Below are 18,174 nucleotides of genomic sequence, written 5' to 3' on the forward strand. Positions count from 1 at the left end.
ATGAGAATGACTGTTCTTTTTCATTTTTTTACTGTAAACATACTCTCACTTCCTATTCACTTAGGAGCAACAAACACAAGGTTGTTAAGAGTTCATACTGACGGAAGCATGAATGTCTGAACCAAATTTCATGTGATTTATCCAATAGTCAAAATATATCACTCAAAACCATAGATGTCAACCTCATGGTGACGCTAGAGGAAAAAAAATCAGGATCACAAGTCATTAGGATTCTTCATCTGGGAACCACGAATGTGTGTACAAATTTTCATGGTAAATTCATGAAATACTTGCTGAGATTTTGCCATTTAAAGTAAGAAACAAGTATCCTTCTGCCTTGTTCTTGTTAAGTAAGGAACTTACACATTCAATTGGTTGCAAACATTTGTGAATGAGTTTATCCAGCAGGAAAGGAAGATCTGGGTTGGTATCCAGCGAATAAAGAATATGTGTCAGAAAACGCATTTAATACTCCATTCACACTAGATCAGTGCCTCCCTTTAAGGCCACAGGACATCGTGATCTGTGTCACGCCACACATTCATTCAGGACATTGCACAAACAGGAAATACCGTAAGCAAAAAGAAGCTTCATTCACAATATATAACATAAAAAATCTTATTTTATGGCATCATATGCTTATATTTGATAAAAGACCAGTTAAGTGTCATGTGTTCAACAATGCTGTCATTTTCCTGGAGATGACAACGCGACTGTTGACTGTTTGACCTGCGGGCAAAACAGCTCATTCTCTTCTCAATAGAAGTCATTCACACACGAGAGCACAACACTTAATCTGCATCTTTTGTCCAGCTCCAAATGCCCTGTACTCTGAATGCAACTCATAATCCACATTTGCCGTCATGCAGTACATTCTGTTCACCAGCCTTAAAAACAGAATTGATCACCTGTGTGAGGTTTAACTGTGACCACTGCCAGAGTAAATACACAGCAAATTTCTCTTCTTCCTTGGGCCACTGAGAGTCTGCTACTGCAGCTCAGTCAGATCACATCCTGACGACTCTGGGGTGTCTAAGAAGTCCTCTGCACTCCTCACAGTCCATCCTTCTTCCCTATTCCTGTACCCTCAGACAGCTCCTCATATTATCAAGAAAACCCCTGATATTAGGGTTAACTTATGTTGATGTCTATATCAAGTCATCCCAGTCTCTAGTCTTTAGCCCACAAGGAAGGCCCCAAAGTAGCTGGCCCTCCCGTCCATCTCCATGACGCTTGCATTGCTAACGGTGATGAAGAGGCGGTCGGCAGGCTGTAGAAAGGCGGTGCCGGCCTGATGCAGGGAGAAGAGGCCGGGCTCCTGACCCCGAGGCCAGCAGGCACTCCGGGATGATTTCATCAGCAGGATGGGCACCGTGTAGGAGCTCATCTGTGAACCACATCGCAAAAACAAGATCAAGACATTCATAAACAAAGCAGTGCATTACACTATACTCCGATAATCCCAGGTGTTATCCTTCAGTAGGGTGCACAAACCTAACCTTCTTGTAGATATACTGGATAAGCTGTGCTCCCTCCTCCTCCCTTGTTTCCCCTGTCTCGCCCTTTGCCTCCCCGTCTGTCTCCACCGTGGAGGGCAGTCTGAAGTATGTCTGGGAATAGATGTAGTAGAGGCCTGCTCTGGGCACCAGCAGCTCTCCCCCCCTCAGCTCCATGTTCTGTAGGAAGGACAGACCTCTCTGGCCCTCCCACGCTCTGATTCGCTCTCCCAGGTACCCCCTGCTGCCCCGCAAGCCTGCAATCACACATAAACACGCAGGGATTAACAGAAACACATGGCTGTTGAGGCCAATCACCATGAGTACAAACAATCACTGTTACTCAAATAAGGAACAAATGTTAAAGAAACTCTCAGTCTGTGTATAATGCTTACAGACCTGCCTAGCAACAATTCCTTCTGATACACTAACATTATACTCAGCTATGTGATGGCACTAAGAAATATTCAGTGCTTTTGTTCTTTGATCACAGCCACACGTTAAAAAGCACCAGCAGAAATAGATGAGATTCAACCAGAAGGAATGTGCATGTGTGAAGAAACAAGGTTCGCAAACCTTGTAAATGTCACCAATAAATATATACAGCTGGGCACTGTAGTTTTCAGCAAACTTTGCCCAAACAGATGTAAATAGTGTATCTTTTAGGGACTATTTTTCATTGTGGATTAATACACAGGAGGAGCATTTTTACAATGGCAGGACAGTGCATGTGGGATTGACTTCAAACAAACTACAGTGCTCAGGTTTATTATAATGAATGTCACTGCACACAGTGGTGTGGTGGTTTGGACAACACTGGAGCTCTATGGCACAGAGCATTAACATATTTTAGGTTTTTAGCTCCATGGACAAGGCTTGTAATTAGAATCAGTTCATTGTTTTGGTCATTTGGGAATAATTGGGAATAATTTACAAGAAAAATGTAGAATAAAATGCTTATCCTTTGAAACCAATAGTGCAGAATCAGAAATACTTTGACTTTGGCGTCCTCCAGTGGTATTACCAAAAAAGACACTGTGGGATACAGTAATGCAATGCTGCTACCCCTCCTCCCACAAGGAGGGGTCCCTCCAACAGGAGGATACTGACATGAGTGGCCTAAGGGGACACATAGGCTGCAGTGATTTTCAAAATTAAAAAATGTGAATGGGAAAATTCACAATAACAATAATGGGGATTTAAGTGGGTTTTTTTCAACACAAAAACAAAAAATGTGATGGCTTTGAATGGAGTGAAACCAGATGTATTTGAAAGTGGCTAATAAAAAAAACAATTTGAAATAAAATGTTCACTCAGCTGCTATAAAAGTCTGGTAAGAACTGCTGAGCACCTTGCAAAAAAAGACATTTCTGATTTTACAGCAATTAAAGTCATTTACAGTAGTTTAATGCCTTTTGGTAGGATGCTTTTTCCAATTTATTAAAGATGTGTGCTTCCCAGAATCTGGAGGAGGTGTCTGGGGCCCGGGAAGTTTGGGCATCTCTGCTAAAACTGCTGCCCCCGCGACCCGACCCCGGATAAGCGGTTGAAAATGGATGGATGGATGGCTTCCCAGAATTTGGTAACAAAAAACAGTTGTTTAAAAAAAGATGAAAACTAGGGATCTCCTCGTGGTTGAGTCTTTGATGTTTTAACATATTAGTTCAAATCCAAATGAACTCTTTAAAACACCAAAGTCATACAATACAAACACAAACAAACTGACCGATTGAGACAGCAGTAGATCAGCAACTCCCATGTTCTACAAAGTAAAATTACTATTATTGTCAATGGAGTCTGGTAGCTTTTTACTAAGTGACATAACAGCTTTTTCTGACACAACAAAAAGATCGATCTCTGTAGGGATCCTTTCTGTAATGTCGTCAGACAATTTGAATAACAACCTGAGTCTGTCAGTGGCAAAAACAAGCACTTTTAGTGGACGTACTTTGACTAACGTTTGCATTACAGCCGTTGTAGCTCATTTAAAGCCTGTTAGTGGCTGCCGGCTGAAGCAATCTGCTAGACCAGTTATCAGTAAAATATAAGTTATCATTTAATGTTAATGAGACATTGAATAGTCAAAAAGACAACCGAGACATGGTTAAGGCAGCTGCACATCTGTAGGTCCTTACAAACTCGTAGGTATGAAGATGTTGCTGGATTTGGGAGCAGCCTTAAGGCACATTCCTCACCTCACCTACGCCTGAAAAGGTATGGGTGAAGCAACAGCGTGTTCTGTGTTCAAGATGTCAGTCATGCTTTCCAAGACTTCATTATAAATTATTTTTACTGATTTTACTCCTGTGCTACATTAAAGGATCCTCACCATCTGCTGCCGGAGGCTCTGTGGACGAGATGACACCCGTCACATGGGCAGCAATTTTGGGAAGAGGGGCCCCTCGGACCCCAGGGCTCAGGATAGGCAGCCGTCCTGTCAGCTTATCTGTGAAAAAAACAGGCATATAAGAAACACACACAGGACATTTGTAGTGGACAAAGACATACTTACTCAATTAGCAGTAATTAATCAATGGAGGCATTGTTCTCACCCCTCATAGTAATGGATATCTCCTTCTGGAATCTGTCAGCCATCGTCTGAAACAAAAATTACCCAGAGAGACAGAAAGAAAAAGAGAGACTGAATGGGCGGCGAGTTAAATTATGTCAGCTTCTTTGTCTATTGTGCATTTTAGGTATCTTTAGATTTAAATTAACAACATTCAGTAATTCATCAGGGAGTTTGTCACCCCCACAAATCATTGAGTCTTCCCTCTGGGTCAATCATCAGTCATGTGTTGACTTGCAATAGCAGTATTCTCTTTTGGGTGAGCCAGTCTGCAGCTGCATAATTTTTTTCCAATCAGACCAAATTCAAAGTCTAATTTCTGAAAATCCTGCCACGCTGTGAACAGAACATGTGCTGTGTTAACATTGGTGTCTTCAATGTGATGAAATATTAACCCTCCCCACAAAAAAATGAATGTAAAAAATCTAAATCAAAAACCTTCTCTATGTGGTAGTGGAGCTGTTGCGTGACCTGCCAGCAGGGGTCGCTCTTCTTGTCTTTCGCAGAATCTTCGATCTTGGAGCGCAGATTTTCGTTAATCAGACAGGACACGCTGCTCCGGGAGAAACTCTCCTGCATCTGTCAAAAAGAAGTAAAACAAACAATGTGCAAGGGCTGCAATCGATTATTTTCACGATCATGTAATCTGTTCATTAATTTCTTGAATAGTCGATTCTTTTTTCTTTGAAATGTCAACAAAAATGTTCATTCGAAATTTTGTTAAATCTTCTCTGCATTTTTTTGTAAGGTTAATGTCCTCCTTTGTACCACTATCAGTCCGTATTAGCAGCTCACATTTGAGATTCCAAAACAGTGAATATTGAGCATTTTTGCTTGAAAAATGAAATGAAACGAAACTACAAAAACGGTTAATTTTCTGTTATTCATCTAAAAAGGGCACCAGCTGCATGTGGTTAGGCACCAGCATGCAAAAAGTTGTGTTGCATTTATAGTAAACAGTTCCTCTATTTCAATGGCACCCATTAGTGCATCACATTTTCTCCACTGGAAGAGCACCCTAGATGTTTTATCAACCACAGGGGCACCCAAGAGGGCACTTTTGCTTCATTTTTTGTAAGAATATGGAGTCACCACAATGTTCACTGTCAAGAGTAATATGGTCCCGTGGGCATTAAGCAAAATGTACAGTAGTGGTACAGGTGGATGCCCACTAGTGCACTAATAAATAAGCTCAGCGCTGGGTCTATCAGCCTGATCAAAAAGCAAAGTATGAAATATGTTGCTTAAGGGTGTCACGTCCCCTGAGTCCAAACTAGTCACTCATTTCCTGCCATTGTTTTCTGTTATCTACTCTGCCAACTTTCACTCATTGTCCAGTGTTAGAATGGCAGAAATTCCTGCATAACAAAGACTTCTCTAAAATATTTATCCTGCTGTATTTAATCCTGAAAGGAACAGACAGAGAGTGTGTGCAGAAGATCATGGTTACTTCATGGTTACTCATTAATGGCTGGGATGGTAAATAGAGTTCAGGGTGGTGTGTGTCCTATATTTGTTTGGAGACTGTTAAAATTGTGTCACTGGTATGGCATCTCTGTAAAATCAATGGAGGATCACTAGGAAGAACAGTTTTGCAAGAAAAGTGAATTACATTATATGGGGAACTTTTTCCGCAGATGGATGGCAGTTAGTTTAATGCTAGTGATTATCTGTTGCGTTCAGTGGGACACAAATGCAAATCTTACCGTGTTCAGGACTTTGTTGAAGTAAAAAAAACTGACGGCAACCGCGATGGTCTGCAGGAGGATCGCTGCGAGTGTGATGAGCCCCAAACACTGGAGAGACACAGAAATGGCCATAGCACGGCGCGAGTGGAGCGACCGGACTGGTTCCGAGGTGCGACAAAACACTTTGAGCAGGGAAGACAAGTCAGGTCAGGCTCTGCAGCATTTCTGCTCCGAGAGAGAGAGAGAGAGAGAGAGGGAGAGGAAGGGGGAGGAATAACAGAGTGGCAGTATGAAGGTAGGTGGAGCAGATAGAGAGAGAGAGGAGGCATGCAGGACTTCAACAGCCTCAAGATGTCACTGTTATGAGACAGAAACGCGCAGGAAGCTCCATGCTGCACATGCAACTTTCAAAGTAGAAACTTCGTAGTAGAAGCCCCCCAAAAAGGGTCAAAACGACTAGTAAAGACCACTTCATGAGTTAGTGTGACATTAGAAAATCAGGCCGTGTCATTAACATGCAGATGTAAGGCAGGTGCAGCCTATGTATTTGAATTGTCTGGTAATTTAGACCTTTAAATGAATTGCTCTTGAGGAGAGAGCATCATTTAATTGCAGCTACAGTATTTTCTACAGATTTTCATGAAGAAAACAAGTTTACTTCAAGGTCTGTTTAGTAACCGTTCTTGAGGTTTCAGTTATGGAGTTGTACGTGTTAATAGTCTCATTTTTTCTGAACAAATTCAAAACATTTGGTCCATATTTGCTGATAAATTGAGTTCTAAAGTTCATTATGTTATTCTTTTACTGCTACATATTATAGAAGTAAGTAACCAAGCGTGATTTACTTTGCAGGCCTATAAAAAATCCTCATATTTATCAAGTCTAAAATGAAGAAATTTGATGTCTAATGTCCTGACAGAAAGTTACCAGTGTGTTGAGCTGGCAGGAACTTTTCACAGAAAATATAGATCTGTTTTCTGTCTGGTGGAGAACTAAACTTTTATTTTCCTCCTCTAAACTTTCTCGCAGTTATGTGAAGCAGATGCTGGCAGAAAGCAGCGGGATTTCAGTATTTGACATTGTTTACTTCTTTCTGTAATTCAAAGTAAAACTGTTCTACTTAAATTCCAATGCCCCGACATCAGCCGCAACTTCTAAATGGGCTCATTCACATATTAATTTCTGCCAGAAGCACTTCAATGCATCACAGATCATTTTTACGGCTTCTTGTCTTCAAATTTGGAGCTGCTGAGAACAGCATGAGACAGCCGTGTCGGGTGAACGAGGCATTTAGGGGCAGCATGGAGGCCCTGGAAACAATCAGTTGTACAAAAGTGACGTGTTTATTAAGATATTTGGCCTTTTCTTGGTACATACTTGTATGTTTTCTCGTCAGTCAAACAGCTGCCGGTAAAAGTTAATCAATGTACAACAAATATTGAGTAATAATTTACTGTAACTCAAACTTTACTTTCACTCCTAATGTTTCCTTTTGACTCCCGTGTTGCTGATCACAGTACCTCTGGATGGCTCTTGCTCGATTAAAACAGATGCTGTAATGTCATGTTGTCATGTGACCAAAAGCACTTTAATGTGCAACGAGCTCCATATATGAAGTCAAAGCTTGTGTGCAGAACATGAAGGCAGCATCATTGCATGAAAGTTGCAGGTAGCAAATGATCAGCATCTGTAAGTAAGATGAAAAAAAGCCCCTTTTTCCTCTATTTCCTGCTATTGTGAAGTGATCTGAGGGAATACTGGTTGATAAGTGCCAAATGACCCGCCATTGTTAGTGCTTCACCGTAACCCTAAGTAGCATTTGCCACAAGGGAGTCATTCAATCTGCAGAATTTAACCTTGGGTATTCACGGTGGTTCCTTTACTTTCATTTCCTCACCTCTAAACCCTGCTCCATTGTCAGTGTGAGGAAGTGAGGGCAGAGCTGAAGGAGTTCACAGCTCCTGGATGTTCACGACCCTCCCAACAAGCTAGGCCTGAGTTATTAAAGCATGTGTAATCCGTGCACACTGACGCACATGTTCACACAGGTGCTGTATTACTGGAACCAGATGAAACTGGAAATGTTGGAAGCCTCAGTGAGTGCAGCAGCTTAGGTAAAGATGTATTTAGTTTGTTTCCTTTACTGATTAAAATCTAAAAATGTGGAGGTTAAAGTGATTCCTGTGTTCCCTTAAGTGTGTGAGTTCCCAGGCTTGTCAGAGAGAAGTAGAGGAGATGGTGAGTGATAGCTGAAGACTGTCTGGCCTCGGGCAGGGAAGATGACACCCTGAGAGATGGGCCTGTCTGCAGTCCCAGGACAAACATTCACACACAGATGGAATTATTGCAGAAATGATTTAAAACTAAAAATGTTCGTCAGTGTCTTATCTAATGAGTTATTGTTATATCCTCCTCTTAGGTCTAATCAGTGGGTGACCTTTGACCTCTGTCAGACATGTCCACATGAGAGAGTACAAGTGGTGATCCTCTGGTGTTTAGCTTAAAGGAACTGTTTGACAATTTCAGAAATATGCTTATTTGAAATTAGAAGATTGATGCCACACTCTCATGTCTGTTCTATGAAGCTGGAGCCTTGCTTAGCTTAGCTTAGCTTAGCTTCGCTGTTAAAGCGACTAGTTGTGGTTTTATTGGCGCTTTTGTTATTATATATTTCGTTTTCTATTTATCTACAGGCTGTGAGGCTTATATCAGTGAGACGAAGTTAGAAACAGTCATATACATTCATTGTTTCCTGTGAATCCCTGTATGGGAGTTTGAATCCAGCGTTGGAATGGCGGACTCCGCCATTCACCATAAAAACTAACATTAAGAAAGATAATTACAGAATGTAAATGCATTGAATAGGTATTGCGGACCACAAATAGGATCAAAAACAGGATTTTCTTTCATTAAAATTTCATGGGTTACTTCTTTAAACCTCTGAAACTGGAACATAACTTCGGTTAACACCAAAATTAACAAAAACATCTGCCTCCCTGTGGAAACCACAGTTTGGTTGAACTGTTAGACTCAGTGACTCCAAACCCTGAATCTGAAATCAGTCACAAGGCCAATTGGAAACAGGAACGCATAAGGTGAGCTGCTGCTTCCCTGGAAATGAAAACAGTTTCCCCCTGAAGGGAAGAGATTGAATAATACCCAGAAGACATATAATGGCTTTAAACGCTAGATCACACTCTATCCACCCTCCTCTGTCCTCCACTCCCCTTCTCTGTCCCCTGAGGCTTCTCCTCCCAAAGTTTGCCTTGGTTAAGTAATGGAATCTCCCTAAATTCCCATCTGAGAACTCCAGCTGCTCATTGTCTCATTTATAAAACAAAGACTGGTGCTAAAAATGCTACAACAGCACAGCGCACAGATAGTTGCCAACGACTTTGTTAGTGTGTCAGTGGAAGGGTGTTTCCCTGATAGGAAACTACTGCATGTGTTTATGGGAATACAGAAACAGAGCCAATACACAGACAGGTATTTAAATCACAGTCCTTCATTTATGTCATCCACACATTTTATTGTTGTTCAATTCTGCAAAAAGAATGCCAAATAAAATCTAAAATCAACATTTGATTTTAAATCAGCATTTAAGGGTCGACTGAGGTTAGGATCAGGATTATATTCAGACATGCAGCTATGAGGATTATCATTAATTTTAATATTACAATGAGGAATTAAGAAAGGCTCAATGCCCTTCAAATGTTCACAGCCTTTACTTAAGTAAAAGCAGCAATACGACAATGCAAAAACACTTAATTACAAAGACAAGTTGTACATTTACAATGTTACTTTAAATTACAGAAGGTTATTAGCAAAATGTGTTTGACGTGCAGGCAAATGTCCTCTGTGAATGTTTTATTACTGTGTATCATAGCATTGGTTCATTGGTACCAATGCATTCATGTGTAACTGCCAAATGTGTGTTGGATTAAGACCACAGGAGGTTCATGTTGTCCTCAGTTCACTAGAGGGGGGTGCTGCATTGATCTTTGGCACTGCTGGATCTAGTGACTCTCACTGTCTCTCTCTCCAGGTTAGAAACAAAACATGTCTGATCTTGAAAATTACTGAAAGCTGGTGCAGATGTGAGAGCCCTGAAGGTCTATACATTCTCTGATAATAACAATGTAGAGTACACATGCAGCATGAACTTTCTATTTAGCAGTGGCGTCATCCAAACCACACTGTTTTTCATGTCTTCCTGGTATAAGCTATTTTAACGAGTGGGTGTGTGTTTAAATTAGACCTGAAGGGAACATTTCTCCTCGGCCTCCTATTGATTAATATACTTGTGATTAGCAGAAGAGGAAAACAAATGTAGAACTTCAAACCTTTCATTACTGTTTTTTAATCGCTGGAAAGTACATCTACAGGATTTTTAGAAGTATATGTATGTATTTATTAATTAAGATGGCATGTATGAGTTGTGTGCTGCATTTAATCTCTAGAAAAAAAAATGGTCAAAGATGATGTGCTTAATTAAAACATTTTGGATTCTATCTGAACTTATAAGTTGTTTTACAGATAGAAGCTGCAGAGTGAGTGGGAATAAAGAGCAACAGGATTTATCCAGTGCATTCATTCAAGCAGAATGTTTTATGCATAAGCATGAAACATTTTCTCCTGCTGACTCAATGCAGCTGTTATGCTGCCAGATTTTGCCTTATTTCGCAAATAAAATAAAATAAACATCACAAGAAATATATCGTTTTTCTACGTTTACAAAGAACATGTTGCCATCAAATATTACTTGAAGCACTTAATTAGACAGCTTGAGAAAATACAGGTTCAATGAAAACTAACCACATACTTACCGTACTTATTGAACATCACAATGTGTTTGAAGGTGGATTTTTCAAATAAAGAGAGCAGTTTGTGTTTCATGATTATGGATTTGTTTTTTTTATTGACAAACTTCATCAGTTCCTCCATAAATCACAACAAGCAAGCAGAGCAGAGAAACACAACATTTGTGTCCCACGTGGACTGTTTAAAAGATGTGAAAATTAAATTAAAATAACATTTTTTTTGCATTCATATTCTATATGCATCCCTATTTAGACATTTAAATCACAACACATTTCATTCATGATAAATGACGTGCATGTCAAGATACATTGAAGATACTGTAAGGAAAACATAATGTGGATAATATATGGAATGATACTTAAGGGAATAGTGCATTTTGTTAGTAATAAGTGACAAATTAAAAGTAAGTACTTTAAAAAAAAAGTGCCTTCACAAAGCAGCGTAGCTTGTTTTGTTTTTTTTATTGTGGAATGAAATTATTTAAGTTATGCAACATCATTCACAAATGTTATCTGTCACATGTTCGATGTGAACAGTAGTGCTTTATGCTGCATGTTAGAAAAACTAAGATGTCACCAAAGTGCCAAATTTCATGACGATCCATCCGATTGTTGTTGAGATAATTCATTCCAAACCACAAATGTATTATTTAGGATATATCCAGTGGGAAACATGACCGTCTGTATCAAAATGTTCTGTCATCCAGTCCAATAGTTGTTGAGTTATTAAAATGTTAAGTATAAAACCAATAAAAACCCTTGTGAAATATACTGCTTGTGTGTTTGTGATGTGGATGAGAATCAATGTACTGATGCGGTTTCTTCCAGTGGAAGCAGCTGACTTATTTATAGATTAGTGGAAAGCTTGTAGCTTTGATGTCAAGTGTTTTTATGCATTTATTAAGTATTTCTGTGTGTTGACAGTGCCAGTCATAGTAACGTTGCACATTTGCGCTTCTCCTTTGCCAGCAGACATTAAATTGCTAACGGACCTTAAAGGTTCTGTATACGAGATGCAGAACCACTAGATGTTGCGCGAGAGGAGCAGCATCTCAGACCAAAACAAATGTGCCCCTGAGCTTAGATCATATATCTTTATACAAAGTGCACATATACAAGCCCTCAGCTAGTCTGTGGTTCATAAAGCAAGAATAAGTGCATTTATATCAGCAAAACAGGCACACATGCATGCACCCATAAAGATCAGTTTCACTCACTTGCACACACACATACACGCTCTTATAAGTTATCCTTAAGCCAGTTGAGGTAACCCCTGACAGCCCTCTTCCCTACATCAAAATCCAGTGGCCAGTCTATGAAGGTGAAACATCCGTGGAAGCCTTCCTCATAGTGGTCACTGGTTACTGTGACGCCTGCGTCCTGTAAGCGCTGTGCGTACATCAGGCCGTCATCCCTCAACACATCAAACTCGCATGTTAGGATGTACGCCCGCGGGCATTTAGCCAAAACCTCTGGCCCCGCTAACAGTGGTGATGCCCTCACATCCAGCAGCCCCGGCAAATCCTTCACTGACCCCTGTGAACCCTTTTCCACAATCAGAGGCCTGTAGCTCTTCTTGTGTTTCGCGGACAGGAGGACGTTCCAGTCCAGCCGCGCCCTCAGCTCTGGGGTGATGTTTGAGTGGTCTAAGGAGCTGTGGTTATTTGCCATCAAGTGGGACTGCAAAGAGAGATCAGCACCGAGGTACTGCAGCCAGAAGCGGACCATGAGGGGGCGGTACAGGATGGGTATATATTGGTTCTGCAAGTAAGACGGAGTGTTGAAGTCCAGAGCCTGGAGCACTGGGTAGACCAACGCCTGGACGCTGAACTTCACACTTATAGTGTCATCTAAGGAAACCTGGGAAGGGCAAACATATAAGGCCTTAATCTCTTGATTTATATCTACAGTACAGTATATCTATTGTTACACACATCCCTACAGGAGATGGCCTGTGCACGTACCTCCTGAGCGACCGCTGCAGCCAGGTTTCCTCCAGCGCTGTCACCTGACACAGCCACGCGATCAGGGTCGATTGCATACCTGGTCAGAACCTCTGAGGACAGGAAGTGCTTGGCAGCAGCAAGGCAGTCTAAATACGGCACTGGGAAGTGGACCTCTGGATACAGACGATACCTACAGCAGCATTGGTTTATCATTTACTGGAGTTTTTAAAGACTTTTGAGTATGTGATTGTAAAGGCCCTTAATATGGTTAAAGGGTGACTACACCAATTTTACACATGACAATCGCTTGTCACTTGTCAAGAGAAACTACCACTGAACCTGTGAAAACACTTGTTTTGTGTCATCTGTAGCTCTTAAGAGGAACTTTCTCAAAAAGAACAGTTGGTTTCTGTCTCTATGAGTAGAAAAATGTTGGTAATGCAGGAGGAAACACACTTACTCAACAGAGACCACAACGGTGTTGAGCTCGTCGGATAACATCCGGTTGAACGTATCATATGCCCCCTTCTCTGAGGATGTGAGAGACAGGCGGAAGGAGTGGAAAAGAACAAAAGAAAAGTGTTGCTGAGTCACTTTTTTATTTGGAAATTTTACTACCAAGTTACTCCACAAACTCCTCTTGTAGAACTGGTTTAGAGTTGTTCCCTTTAGAGGCAGAAAATGTAACACATCACATTCAACAAAACCAATGAAAATACTATGAAGGAACAATGGGTGGACTATTCGCACCTGTAGGGCAAAAAACGCTGCTGTTCTGTCAAATTTGTCATAATTTTCTTTACTCATTTACGTAAAGACACCAGAGATGTCCATACTCACTGCCACTGCCTAGGGCCCAGCCTCCTCCGTGGAAATACATCAGCCCCCTCCTCAGATGGCCCTCCCCACCAGCCGGCGGCTCGTAAACTCGAACCGGGATGCCAGCGAAAGTGATGTCGCTGACTTTGACTCCAGGCATGACCCCTCCCCCGGAATCAGAACCGAGCAGCCGTCTCATCACGTCATCTAAGCCCTCGGTGGACTGCCTGATAGACTTGATGTCGTGGTCAAGGCCCAGCCAAGCCTTCAAAGTGGCCTGAGGACAGAGAGAAATAAAACAATATCACCTAGAGAGTAGTTTCTCAGGACACTGAAATGCAAGACATAGTTAGACAGAGTGAGCAAGTAGGAGAAAAGAATTTGGGAAAACACTCAGTGCAGTCATCTCTTATCAGGGACTTGAGACACAGCTGTATCACCCAGTCACCTCTGAACTGTTTCTTACTGATGCACCCTTTTCCCCACTAGACTGTCTCAAAAGCCAGGTTCAACCAAGGCCAGCAGACACAGCTGCTTGGCATGCTGGGAATTCAATACTTAGTTCTGAGCCACAAACTTTGCTGCGCAGTATTTTGTATTTTGTATTTTGTATTTTAATGCTTTGTTTTAGGCACTTTATCTGACTTTGTTTTGCTGGAGCTCTGTGTTTAATAGCACCTGTTTCAGTGTTTTTTTTGTTACACATTTATTTAATATTTTACATGTTCTTGTGTTGCTGTTATGTTTTAGTGAGCTGCACTTTTCTGCTCTGCTGGACGCTAAAGTTGTGTAATATAACATACTATTATTACTATTACTTTAGATTTAAGAGTTTTAAATTACTTTGTTATAATACTTGAACACAATCTTGTGCATAATGTCTACTGCACAAAAAGGCTATTTAAAATCCTTTTAGCTTCTTCTTCTATAGTACATCACACTCAAGATCAATGCTGTGGACTGTTTAAAATGCTATAAAAAAAACATTGAATAACATCAGCAGACCATTTTCCCTCTTAATCTGTAAAAATGAAAGACACTATAAATTATGAAATGACATGTACGAAGGGTGTGTTATCCGCTTTGGAGCAAACAAAACCTTCTACGTAAAACATTAACCTCGTTCTGCCAGTCTGACAATGACTGATATCATTACGTTTCACCTGCAGTGCCAATTTTGAAATGTAGAACAAAGGTGACAGTCATGTGACAGTCAATGTCTTCACACTGGCCCAGAGTAAACTCTGTGATGGCAGCTTCGCAACAGATAAGCACCATGAGAAAAGAGCATGAAAGAAAGCATTCCGAGATCTTATGATCAACGTACTGAAAAAGCTCTTTGAAACAAACTTTGTACATTTCACCCTGCTGTTACTAATGAATTGGATTCAAGCATGAAAACACATTCTGATAAAGTGAAGCACTGTAGGTTGCACACAACTTCAGTCCATAACAGCAAGTATGGCTCTGCAACTCATTGTCATGCATACATGTCCTGACATCTGCTGTGGAAATATACACAAATAAATACACACTACAATGCAATAACTATTCAACTGAGATTCATCAACAGAGACGTAAAATGGGGGTATTTCAGGGTTAATATTATTCATCACGTGACTTAAGTACGTGCAAGTGAGTCAAAGTCTGCACAGAGTAGATGTGTTACTGTGCTGTAGGTTAACAGGAGTGTCTTGTCAGTACCACTGTGACAGCAGCTGTTTTAAAAAAAATGCAATAAGCCCTCTTCATTTAAAAGCTAATAATGAATCAAAAATACTTCATTTTTTATTTATTAACAAAAGAATTGCACAGAGGATGGTAAAGAGACTTTGTCCGGTCCAGATCATGAACATAAATGCACCTGCTGCATTTATACTGCCTTAATCAAATGCACCATAATTTAGCCTCAATGAAAATCATCTCCCTTCTTCTTACCAGGTGCACGGTGGCCCGGAATCCAGCACCCAGCATCATCAACTTCCACGGCTCCTGGATGCCGTCAGGCATCGGGATGTAAACATAATAAGCCACCGCCACCGTCAACAACACAGTAACAACAACCGGCAGCAGCCTCATGTCGGACCGGACAGCTCCAGTATCCTCCAGCTTATCGGACTGACTGATCGGACTGACGGTCTGTCATCTGTCCGCGGAGGGACCGGGAGTCAGTGTTAGAAATCACCCTGTGGGACTGATAAGCGGGGAGCTAAACGCTTCCGTTGAAAATCTTCAAAATAAAACCTTTATTGACGTCCCATTTACTCTGGGCCTGTTGTTTTGAAGCAACACTGATTGATTATTGGATTGATTGAAAGGCTGCCATCAAAGCATCAAAGCTTTTAACATTTGGACTAAATCCATTCAGATTGGATCTGTTTAAAGAAAACATGCCATTATGAATGAAGCTCTTAATCATGTAATTTTGTGTTTAATAGATAGTCTATAGCTTTTTTTAAGGTCAGATTCTTTTTAAATCAACTATGGAGGGAGATGATTTCACTGAGCCATGGCTTCTTTAGAAACATGGCAAGATTCACGCTTTTATTTTGAAGGCAGAAAACAGCGAATGGACAGATGGGAAATGAAGTTTTTTTTCTTTTTCTTTTTTTCTTTTTTTAAAAATCTGTTGGAGCCCCATATTGTATTACATGTAAGTGACCACAGAGAGGCACAATAGAGCTGCAGACTGCAGCCAGGACGCCACACATTAAATCTTGTCTTATCTAGAGCTGTCAGACAGTGAAAACGAGATTACTGAAATTAGAAAGTTAAACAACTTTAATAACTGTACTAAATGTTTTTAAAATGTCAATTTCATGTTTTTTTTCTTTGAGAAAACAATAAAACCTGTGGAGGTACATAAGTTTTTTCCAATTCAGGGCCTGATTATATCTGATCAAACTGATTAGATGCAATGAAACTATGATTTCAGCTATATCTTTTTCTTCCCATGTGAGGGAGTACGATCTGGTGTAGAAGTGTCTGTATCGCAAGACAGGCAAAAGTTCTCACGAAATGCACAATTTCTAAAAGTTTTGACAAAATCCTACTAACACACAACTCCCATTAGTAGAATACAAGAAAAAATCTATGTTTTAACACCTATTAGCATATTAGTTAATAATGAATATGCTGTACCTCAGGCGGTCCAATTTTCATTGGCCCGCAGGAAATTCTAAAAATGTATTGTAATGCGGCCCACACATGGAACTTGCGCTGGACTGTATTGTATTTCTTAGTGTCACCACTAGGTGGAGTAACTGTCTTGAACGAGGCAGCTTCTCTATAAATTGAGTAATAGAAGAAGAAATTTACTACAGGTGACCCAAAATGGCGGACTTATGGAAACGTAACAGAGCAAATGAGTGTAGAAAGTTTCAGAGGCGGTGTGCGATGAGAGCACAGCTGATAACTAATGATAATCACTTTTGCATTACGGAGGAGCTGCTTGATGTTAGCAGTCTAAAGAGCACCACGACGGGTGAGGATGATTTTGAAGCTGTGCCAGGTGCAGTTGGCATGATGGGATTTACATGGGACAAACTGTGTGGAGGTACGACGGATGGAGCTCCAGCTGGGACAGGTGAGCGAAAAGGAATCTACGGTGTCCGCCGAGGGGCAAGGAAGTGGAGGTAAGGCTGTTGATTCGAGCACCAGGGCTCTAGCACAGACTATTTCAAGCTTCCCTCTCAGATGCTGGTGCTGGTGGTGCTGGTGGTGCTGGTGGGGGGGGGGGCTGCTCTACCATTCTCATGTACGCTGGCTAAGTCGTGGCTCTGTGCTGCAGCGGTTTTATTCCCTGAGATCAGAAATGGACCAGTTTTGAAGAGAGAAGGACCTCTTCATGAGCCAGCTTGTACAACTAATAAATGAAAGCCCACTAATGGAAAGGCTGTTTTTTTTTCTTGAATCATATTCAGTTATCAAGCAGAATTTACCTACATTTGATTGATTTTGCCAACTTTAATCCACTAGAGGTGAGGCGATATACATCACCTCTAGTGGATTAAAGTTAGCAATATAGCTCACTTCTAGTGAGTGGCCCAGCCCTTTGTATGTTTTTCTGTATGTGGCCCTCAGGACACCCCTGCTGTACCTGCACCCTCCCTTAAAAATCATTGTTGTTCATATTGTTATTGTGTATTTGATTCATCGGGCCCATGCTTGAATAACAATTCAGTGTGTTTTAAGTGTCCCAGTTTGCCAATAATAACTGGAAAAATTTGGTTTTGGGTCAAAGTGTGTTTGAGGAAAAGTCCTCCATCCTGTGTTTAATTAAAAATGATGCAGATGGTACATTACCCGTATTCACCTTAATTATAACTTCAGCTTTTCGAGTGGTAAAAATTCATAATTCCTGTTAATGCTGTAAGGGTCATTTACAACAGTCATCACAGTGGTGCAGTAAAAAACTTTGTATTAAACTCTATTAGTTGTGAATTTATTTTAATGAAGGAGAGTGACCTGGCGGGAAGTCACAGTCCTGTTTTGTACATCAAGTGTTTTTTCTTCTCACTGATGCCCTTTTATGTCTCCACATCAATAATGGACTGAAGTCTTATTGCAATTGATTTGTGGTGCAAGTTGTTGGAAGGAGATCAGACTCATCATGACTGTTCACAGGCTATTGATTCCTCTAGCTCCTTACTTTTCAGTCTGTCTTCTTGTCTGTTTTTAGATAAAAGCTCACTCTGGTTTGGTTTTCAATATTTTCTCCGGGCCAGTTTTCCACACACCAATCAGAGCTTATTTGACACTAAAAGTCTCTTGGAAAATTTGCTGCTTGCATGACAACAATAATTTGGCATGGCATCAACTTTTAAGATAATTTTT

At 40.7% G+C, this 18,174-nt stretch overlaps 2 protein-coding genes across 3 annotated transcripts; both read right to left on the reverse strand.

Annotated features, from left to right (window-relative positions):
* Nucleotides 1–95: 95 nt before the first annotated feature.
* On the reverse strand, nucleotides 96–5,906 carry LOC139212099 (tumor necrosis factor ligand superfamily member 10-like). The gene is made up of 6 exons (XM_070842562.1): nucleotides 5,772–5,906; nucleotides 4,504–4,644; nucleotides 4,049–4,094; nucleotides 3,826–3,942; nucleotides 1,500–1,753; nucleotides 96–1,387 (listed from the first exon to the last, which is right to left on the reverse strand). Exons 1-6 carry the CDS (start codon nucleotides 5,883–5,885, stop codon nucleotides 1,178–1,180), a joined length of 882 nt encoding a protein of 293 aa, XP_070698663.1. The 5' UTR covers nucleotides 5,886–5,906; the 3' UTR covers nucleotides 96–1,177.
* Nucleotides 5,907–10,678: 4,772 nt separating this feature from the next.
* Nucleotides 10,679–15,429, reverse strand: nceh1a (neutral cholesterol ester hydrolase 1a). 2 transcript variants are annotated; one of them, XR_011585295.1, is made up of 6 exons: nucleotides 15,277–15,429; nucleotides 13,360–13,615; nucleotides 12,980–13,049; nucleotides 12,538–12,709; nucleotides 11,321–12,433; nucleotides 10,679–11,122 (listed from the first exon to the last, which is right to left on the reverse strand). XR_011585295.1 is itself a non-coding variant. In XM_070842271.1 (5 exons), exons 1-5 carry the CDS (start codon nucleotides 15,415–15,417, stop codon nucleotides 11,813–11,815), a joined length of 1,260 nt encoding a protein of 419 aa, XP_070698372.1. In that variant the 5' UTR covers nucleotides 15,418–15,429; the 3' UTR covers nucleotides 10,679–11,812. The 2 variants fall into 2 exon arrangements, 1 of the variants encoding a protein (XP_070698372.1); XM_070842271.1 differs by having other exon boundaries at nucleotides 10,679–12,433.
* Nucleotides 15,430–18,174: the final 2,745 nt, after the last annotated feature.

The sequence above is a fragment of the Pempheris klunzingeri genome, chromosome 13, assembly GCF_042242105.1.
Source record: "Pempheris klunzingeri isolate RE-2024b chromosome 13, fPemKlu1.hap1, whole genome shotgun sequence".
Lineage (NCBI taxonomy): Eukaryota > Metazoa > Chordata > Actinopteri > Acropomatiformes > Pempheridae > Pempheris > Pempheris klunzingeri.

What these genes read in the sequence shown, in the direction of transcription:
- LOC139212099 (XM_070842562.1), bottom strand. Translation starts at nt 5,885, where the DNA reads ATGGCCATTTCTGTGTCTCTCCAGTGTTTGGGGCTCATCACACTCGCA. An exon ending in TCAACAAAGTCCTGAACACG is followed by an intron (nt 4,645 to 5,771) that starts GTAAGATTTGCA and finishes TCTTTTTGACAG; the next exon opens with ATGCAGGAGAGTTTCTCCCG. An exon ending in AGAGCCTCCGGCAGCAGATG is followed by an intron (nt 1,754 to 3,825) that starts GTGAGGATCCTT and finishes GTGTGATTGCAG; the next exon opens with GCTTGCGGGGCAGCAGGGGG.
- nceh1a (XM_070842271.1), bottom strand. Translation starts at nt 15,417, where the DNA reads ATGAGGCTGCTGCCGGTTGTTGTTACTGTGTTGTTGACGGTGGCGGTG. An exon ending in CTGGGCCCTAGGCAGTGGCA is followed by an intron (nt 13,050 to 13,359) that starts GTGAGTATGGAC and finishes TCACATCCTCAG; the next exon opens with AGAAGGGGGCATATGATACG. An exon ending in ACCGTTGTGGTCTCTGTTGA is followed by an intron (nt 12,710 to 12,979) that starts GTAAGTGTGTTT and finishes ATGCTGCTGTAG; the next exon opens with GTATCGTCTGTATCCAGAGG.